This window comes from Lolium rigidum, chromosome 6 (assembly GCF_022539505.1).
Source record: "Lolium rigidum isolate FL_2022 chromosome 6, APGP_CSIRO_Lrig_0.1, whole genome shotgun sequence".
NCBI lineage: Eukaryota > Viridiplantae > Streptophyta > Magnoliopsida > Poales > Poaceae > Lolium > Lolium rigidum.
In genome coordinates, this window is record NC_061513.1 from 19544434 (window position 1) to 19552799 (window position 8366).

Below are 8366 nucleotides of genomic sequence, written 5' to 3' on the forward strand. Positions count from 1 at the left end.
CTTAGTTTCCGGAAATCATTTCCTCTATGTTTTATATACTCCAGCTGCTTTGATTTCACACTTCAAAGTTCAAAACTTCAAAAACTAAAGCACTAGTTCGTTTCTACATGTATATATTTAAATGTGCACACTAAATTTTCATCAACACGGATTACGTTCGTGCTCTATATGGAAAACACAATTGTAAATGTACATTTTAGGTTCAAGATTAACTAGATTCATGCCACTGCAACTTCCACGAGTTGGAAAAAAGATGCAGAAAATAGGCACAATAATACAAGACTGTTTTTTTTCTTTCAAGTTCCAGCTAATTGTGGGAACACACGAGTTTGCCATACCATGCGGCAATCTTCTGCCAGCCACCTTCTACCCATTCATGCCGTCGCTATCCTTTGACCCAAACTCTACCATTGGCAAATTCGTTGAGTCTAGATTTATCACTTAACCTCCAGACGTGCACTTTGACCATTATTTCTAAATGATACTCTAGTTACACTTTTTAAAAAAATCATATTACGATATTTTTGTCATTAATAAAAAGGTATCGTTTAATCTCAGCCGTCTTTATATTTCACTTAGGAAAACGTATCAGTTTTTCGATCTATGGAAGCAGAAGCCATCAAAATATTGTGTATATACCAAGGGGTTGCATTGCAGGCTGGCAGCATGTTAGCTCACTTTGTTTATTAGTTTGGGTGCATAAATAAGGTGGGGCAAACGGTGTGCAGCAAGAGCTAGCAACATGTGCATAAACCAGACATGCATCAACGCAGAAAATCAAACAAAGTATGCACGTGCGCATGGTTTTGCCAACAACCTCAGGGTTTGACCAACGAACACTCAACGCCATCCAAGGAGACAAAGAAGACCAGACAGAAGACTGAAGCCAAATTTGCCTCTTCTACCATTCACCGACCCATACTGCTGTCAGATTTTTCGCCCGATTTACTTTTCCATTTACGCAAAGATGCTTCTCTAATTTTGGATGGAAGTAGTTGTGCTAGCAGCCAAAGAGGTCAAAGAAAAAACTTGAAAGAAAAAAAAATCACAGACGAGAGATTACGCTAGATTTCAACCTAACCTCAATCTACCCAAGTCAAAGCCTCTCATAATTTTCCACCCTTTTCCAAATCAATGCAGCTCATCTACCACCAATAATATCACTGTATATCTCCCCAGCTACGAATAAAAGGCCAAAAATAATGCTGAAAAAATACTTACTAAATTGGATGTCACTGTCTCTTCCACAGCTCCGCCATTCCCGTGGGCTCTGGCTCTACCTTTCCTCTTCTCCCCTCTGACCATCTCTCCCGCCGCTCCCGTGCTCTTCCCCACGACCCACCCCGGAGACCAGTCGCCGCCGCCGAACGGCCACCGCCCGCAGCCCCTCTGCCCCGCCGCCGCCACCCCGTCCGCGAAATCTTGGACCTTGATTCGCAAAGGTATGAGCTTTTTGGTCTTCAACTGATCACTCAATCCCACCTAACTTCCGCCTGTTTCCTTCTAGATCCGCCCCTGCTAGTCCCCGTAGCTCCACCCGATTCGGCGGGGAATTTCCGTCTGTCCTTGACCATTTCAGCTGTTTCAGGCAGGATTATACTAAGTCTAGGATTGGAGTTTTGGCGCCGTGGGATGTGCGAGGATGGCCGCGCGTAGGCTCGAGTTGCCGCGGAACGCCGCGGAGTCCGCCGTCCGGTCCATCGGCCTCGGCTACGACGTCGCCGCCGACGTCCGCCTCAAGTTCTGCAAGCAGCGGGGCGAGCCGCTCATCGAGCTCGACCGCGACGGGGTGCAGGACATCGTGCTCCCCGGCAGCCTGACCGTCGCCGGCGTGCCTAAATCGATCAAGTGCGACAAGGGGGAGCGCATGCGGTTCCGGTCGGATGTCCTCTCGTTTCAGCAGGTATGCTTTCTACCAGTTCTGGGTGTTATCAGGTTGGACATTTGGAAGAAACTATGGGATTCTAGGCTTTTTGCCACTTTTACTAGCAGGATGCATTTTCTGCCTGCAGCATGTCTAGCCAACAGCACTTATCTCAGACACAGGCAATCTTCTTTTGAAGTTTTGATTGGTTGACTTGGATGAGTGGGTGTGTTGTGATACACTAAAAAAATCTCAACCACACATCTGCATGCCAAAATTTGTCCTTTTTCACCTTAGAGAGCATGCGTTCAGTTCTGGTCCTGTTCGAGTTCTGCAACAAATTATGATTTATGTGCTGTAGAAGCATGAGATGTACCCTGTTTCGAATGTTTCTACACTTGTCAATGATATAACATCACTCCCACTGAATGTTGTGTTTCACCAGTATACTCTTTTGTCCACATCAATACATCGTGTGTGCTTTTCTAGAAAGCTGTCATGGAAGCTGCTTTAAATGGTCAATACAATTACACATATAGATGGAATGTTTGTTTTCTCTTTACAGTGTTTAGACTGGCCACCTTCCTCAATTCATGAATCATTTTGCAGATGTCGGAGCAATTCAACCAGGAGTTATCTTTGTCAGGAAAAATTCCATCTGGTCTCTTCAATAATATGTTTGAATTTACTGGCTCCTGGCAGAAAGATGCTGCTAGTACCAAGTCACTTGCTTTTGATGGTTGGTGCATCACACTATACACTGTTGCTCTCTCGAAGGCACAAATTGTACTACGAGATCATGTCAAGCAGGCTGTTCCATCAACTTGGGAACCTGCTGCTTTGGCAAGGTTAGATCCATATCTCATTCCAGTTTTACCTAAAACCATGTGGCAATTAAAAATCTTGTGTTTTTCTTTTTCAGTAGTCCTAATACTGTCTAGGTTCACTTCCATTTTTCTTGAACTGCTCTGATTTTTGTATGACACATTCATGTTTGTGGGTGGATAATTCAGAGCACCCATATCTTGCAATCTGTCCACTAGGGCCATTTTTAGTCCTTACAAAATTTGTTGTATCACTTGTAAGTAGTATCAGTTTCTACAGTCAGCTTTGTAAGGTTGTACTGATGGATGTACACTGTTCTCATCAAAACATATGTGAAGTCAGTTATTTTGCCTAATACTTTTTACCATTAATCTGGACCTCAACTTTAATTTTTTTTACCTTGCAGGTTCATTCAAAAATATGGGACACATATAGTTGTAGGTGTAAAAATGGGAGGGAAGGATGTAATTTATTTGAAACAACAGCATTCATCAAGCTTACAAGCCGTTGATGTTCAAAAACGATTGAAGGAGATGTCTGACAGTAGATTTCTTGATGCAAATGGGCAATCTGACATTAGCTTCAGAGATGCATACGGGAAGGATAAGGTTTTCACCCCTAGCCTCTACACTTTTTCTCTCTTTCACCTATTCTTGCATATTTTTCTGTTCAACACTTGTGATCACTTAACTAGTATCTAGCCTTACCATAAGGTGCTAGTTGTGCAATCAACGTCTGTATTTTGTAGTGTCCAAGGAGTTTCAGCTTTCGATCTGTAAAAGTACATCATAGACAGTTCCAAGTTCATTAATTTGAAATTTTAAATTGAAATATACACCTGCGGTCTGTGCATGTGCCAATTTCCTTAGACAGTAGACACAGAAAGGGCTGAGGCGTTTGCCAACAGCCTTATTCTCGGTTCCTTTTTCAAAGAGGCAAGAGCAATTTGTGTATTGGTTGTTCACTTGAATTCAAATATCACATCTTGATTATATGGCAGTCATATATCTTGGGTACAAAGGGTACTGGTGTATTTTTATCAGCTCAGTGATTTAAGTTTTCTTGTGCGGTGCAGAGTGACAGAAGAGAGCAGCGACTGAGATTTGTGGAGTCCAGTCCACTAAATTCTTATGCTTCGAAGGAGGTATAGGTCTTTGTGTTGATACAGTTTATTTTCGCTGTTCATGTGACAAGTCGTATTTATATTACTAGTTCTAATTATCTCAGGATTTGGTAATGATGCCTAAGCGAAGAGGTGGAAGGGATAAAGATATGATTTCTCACGGCGAGTGGCTGAATAGTGTTCAAGCACAACCTGATGTTATCTCAATGTCTTTTATACCTATTACTTCACTATTGAATGGAGTTCCTGGAAGTGGATTTCTGAATCATGCAATCAATTTGTACCTTCGTTGTAAGTAAAAAAATTTCAACCTTGCAAACCACTAGTAATTTATCCATGTCTCAGTTCTTTCCTATAGACATGAAACATTGAAAGTTTAAACTGCATAAGTATAACTAATACAGTATTAAGAGAGCCTGGATCTTCTGCACAAGTACTTTAGTTGTGTATTAATGTTGCTTATTACAGAACAAGGTTACGTCTTTGTCTTTTTCACAATTATTTTTTCCCTACAGAATCCTTGTTATCGGTTTATAGTTCATATGGTAGTGCCTAGAGTTAGAACTTAGGAAATTAACTTCCCTTTTCTCTCTATAGATTGTTGAGTGTTAGTTTTCTATAGGCTATTCATGACTTCAGAATCTGCACCCTTCGCTACCTAATGGCCAAACAGAATAGGGAGCTGACTTCTTCTTTACAAATGAAGTCCCTATTGTTTAGTGATTCTATGGAAATGGTGTTCCGGGAGAATATATATTAGAAAATCAGTGTCCTGCTTTGTTCACTGACTTCACTCCCTAATTTCCTATATATTTGTGTCGTGCGGAAGTACCACTCTGTTTAGCACATGATCACATCATCGTCCTGCATTGGTGATGGTATTGTTAGCGTATAAACACATTTATGTTAACTAGTATTATACATATTCAATTCTTTGTATTGGAAATGTATTTCATCTCCTGTACAGTATATATTAGAGAAATACAACGTCCACCAGTGTGGATTACACCGTATTACATGTATCTTCTTCTGCATTAGTAATCATGTTTAACATATATGCAAAATCGTTCACTGTAAATTTGTGTTTTATTATGGATTCTTAATGTCATCAAATTCTAGTATAATGAAATAATGAGCTGCAAATGAATTAATAGAAATGGTGTCACTTTCAAGGAAAAATCTCGACTTAACGTAACATTTGAATTGCACCCTTTTGAGGTTACATGTCACCATTGTACCATTTGTACATAAACAAACATGTGATTGGAGCTAGCAAACAACTACATTTTGCACAGCAATTGAAGGAATTGGATGATGTGTTCATAACTGGGTGATATATTTGAATATCATGCAGATAAGCCCCCAATTGAGGAATTACACCAGTTTTTGGAGTTCCAGCTTCCAAGGCAGTGGGCACCTGTTTATAGCGACCTCCCTCTGGGTCCTCAGAGGAAAAGGCAAAACAGTGCATCTTTACCAGTAACTTTTATTGGTCCAAAGCTTTATGTTTGTACCAACATGGTATGCACACTTCTCCTATCTTCATAATTGAAACAGTGTCTATCTGTATATTTCCTGGGTTGTATTCTTTGTTATATATTATATGGAATCATGATCTATTAGATGTGCATTGGAAAATAGCCTTAGGTTTCTTGGAGATAAAATTTATCCTATTTATGTGACCATTCCAAACCTTGGGTGCACATAATTATAGGGCTTATCTTTCCATAGACAACATTATCGTTAGACAGATGTTCTTTTTGATGACCAGCTGATGCTCGTAACTGAAGTCATATGTAGATAACTACAAACAAATTTTACATGAGAATAATATCTATATAGAGGAATAAGATAATGCATTAAACAAGGTACAACAACAGCGGAAAGGGTATAACTGTGGTCGGTATTTATGAAGATAAATAGGTAAAATGTTAAGTGTCCAATAGTGAAGCACAAAAAGCTGAAACTGGAAAAATATGGAGCATAGTACTCTTGTAATCCAACCCTGGTGGCATTATCAAAACTGGAGGTGTTGATCTATTCTATTTAGGTTTATGTCCATCACAATTTATCATGTTGCAGGATTGACTAGCAGTGGCTGTATTTGGTAATGATGAAAATGGCAGTAACATTAGGAAACGGCATATTTGGATGATGTCAAATTGCTAATTTGGAATATCTAGATCCCAACTGAACTAGTAGTGTTACAAGTTGTTAACTTTCAACAGTTCATATAAAGAATATACTTTGACAAGCAGTACGAAAAGAAGAAAACAAACTTCTCTGTAAGCAAGCAAATTTTATAACAGTTTCAAGTGACATGTGTGTTTGATGATCATTTTTATGGATTTTGTGTGCATCTTTTGAGCATCTTCCGAAATATGGTGCAGGTTGATGTGGGCAAAAGACCAATTACAGGACTCCGGTTGTTTCTTGAAGGAAAGAAAAGCAACAAATTAGCTATCCATCTCCAGCATCTCTGCTCTCTTCCTCAGATAATTCAGCTTGAGGATGACCCTTACAATAACCAAAGTCCAGAACCATACGACCGCAAATACTTGGAACCAATAGGATCATGGAAGCGCTTCTCTCATGTATGCACAGCACCAGTGGAGTCAGAAGATTCCTCCATCGTCACTGGAGCACAGCTAGAAGTGATCAACCAAGGTTTCAAGAAAATATTGTTTCTTCGCCTCACTTTCTCCAAAGTCCTGAACGCTGCCCCTGTCAGGCAGCCCGAGTGGGAAGGGTCTCCGAACCTGATCCAGAAGTCTGGCCTCATCTCGACGCTTATTAGCACACATTTCTCCACGGCAGCCCAGAAGCCGATGCCCCGGCCCGCCGACGTTAATATCAACTCAGCAGTGTACCCTGGCGGTCCGCCTGCCCCGGTGCAGGCCCCAAAGCTGCTCAAGTTTGTGGACACAACGGAGATGATGCGTGGCCCCCAGGATCTTCCAGGCTACTGGGTAGTCTCGGGTGCGAAGCTGCACATGGAGAGGGGCAAGATCTCCCTGCGTGTGCGCTATTCGCTCCTGACAGCCATGCTGCCCGACGATGAGGATACGCTTGATGATGACTTTTAGAACCCGAGGAAGCAAGCGGAATCAACCTCGTCGGCCCCTTATTCTTTTTTCAATGTGCAGCTAACTGTGAGATCCCAGATGAATGGAAGGGTTTATGATTTCCATTGCGTCTGTGCTCTCGTCGTTGGTTTCTGTTGTATACACATGCATTGTGGTTTCCAAACATGTAGGCGTTCAGGACTGAGTGTTGTGTCCGGAATGGAGGGAGAGAAAAATTTGTTGTTGTGGCGTGGACTTGAGTTGACTAGTTAGATGACAAGACTGAAATTATTTGTATATACAAAATGGAGCATGTAAACTGTTTTTGGTTGTATGGTACCGAGCGCGTCAATCTTTCTGTCTCACTACTAAACTAGTGAACTCTGTCCTGAGTGTTCTGCCTTTGCCTGAAGACGGAGGAAATTGAGTTGTGCGCTGAAGAGGCAATCCATTTAGGTATATTACGATATTTTTGTAGCATTGAATTGCATTTCTACAAATGATTTTCGTTCTGGGTTTTTTCTGTTTTAAAATAATTTGATATGTGTCTGCTTGTTAGCGTAGGTCCCAATCATGGGATGTGACGTTAGGGCAAAAGATTTATGCAAAGTTCAAAAAAGTTAAGACTTTTGTACAAATACACCAGGGTGAACTTTTATTAAACAATATGTTAGCATAGACTCTGCATGAAAAAGATAAAAGGAAATTGTTGCCCTAGAAGTAAAAAACGTATTTCTAAGTTGTTCCACATATTTCTTGTTAAGGAATTTGTTCCACATGTTGACTAAAACTTGTACGCTCAGATACAGAATAATTTTTCGGATGTTCGATTTTTCAGATTTTCTGAAATTTCCACACCACAACTCTAGGAGCACTAAATTGAGCTAGTTCTAGTGGAAGAAGGCGAAGCTCGGTTGATCGCAATTCTTTTCAACCAACACTGCAAAAATGACCATGTTCAATCAACACTGTGAAAATAATAAAAAAAACATATTCAATCATTATGGTCACATCCAGTCCTACGGCGCCTCTATGGGCTGAAGCGGAACCTCCCCTTGCCGCTCCCCGTCGGTATTTGGCGATTTACACAAAAATAACCCTTTGTTGAAAAAAACGCACAAAATAACCTTCCGGGCAAACTATTTCACGCCTCTAACCCTTTTGTGTGGCGCCCTTCACAAGTGCGCCACACCTGTCTATGTGGCGTCCGTGGGAGCGGCGCCACACATTGTCAGCAGATAAGCTCGAGCCGCCACGTATGACAGAATGTGTGGCGCCCTTGCGAGGGAGCCACACGAAGGGTGTGGCGCGCTTGCGAAGGGAGCCACATAGAAGGGTGTGGCGCCCTTGCGAAGGGAGCCACACAAAAGGGTTAGAAACGTGAAATAGTTTGGCTGGAGGATCATTTTGTGCTATTTTTATCCAAAAGGGTTATTTCTGTGTAAAGCCACTCGGTATTTCCATAGATAGAAATAGAAGTAGCGACGGC

The 8366-nt window shown here is 41.3% G+C and overlaps 1 protein-coding gene across 1 annotated transcript; it reads left to right on the forward strand.

Moving 5' to 3' along the window:
• The first annotated feature begins 1620 nt into the window (after nucleotides 1-1620).
• On the forward strand, nucleotides 1621-7229 carry LOC124660663 (MACPF domain-containing protein At4g24290-like). Its single transcript, XM_047198487.1, has 7 exons — nucleotides 1621-1903; nucleotides 2474-2712; nucleotides 3096-3297; nucleotides 3765-3833; nucleotides 3917-4103; nucleotides 5167-5333; nucleotides 6203-7229. Exons 1-7 carry the CDS (start codon nucleotides 1643-1645, stop codon nucleotides 6896-6898), a joined length of 1821 nt encoding a protein of 606 aa, XP_047054443.1. The 5' UTR covers nucleotides 1621-1642; the 3' UTR covers nucleotides 6899-7229.
• The last annotated feature ends 1137 nt before the right edge of the window (nucleotides 7230-8366 follow it).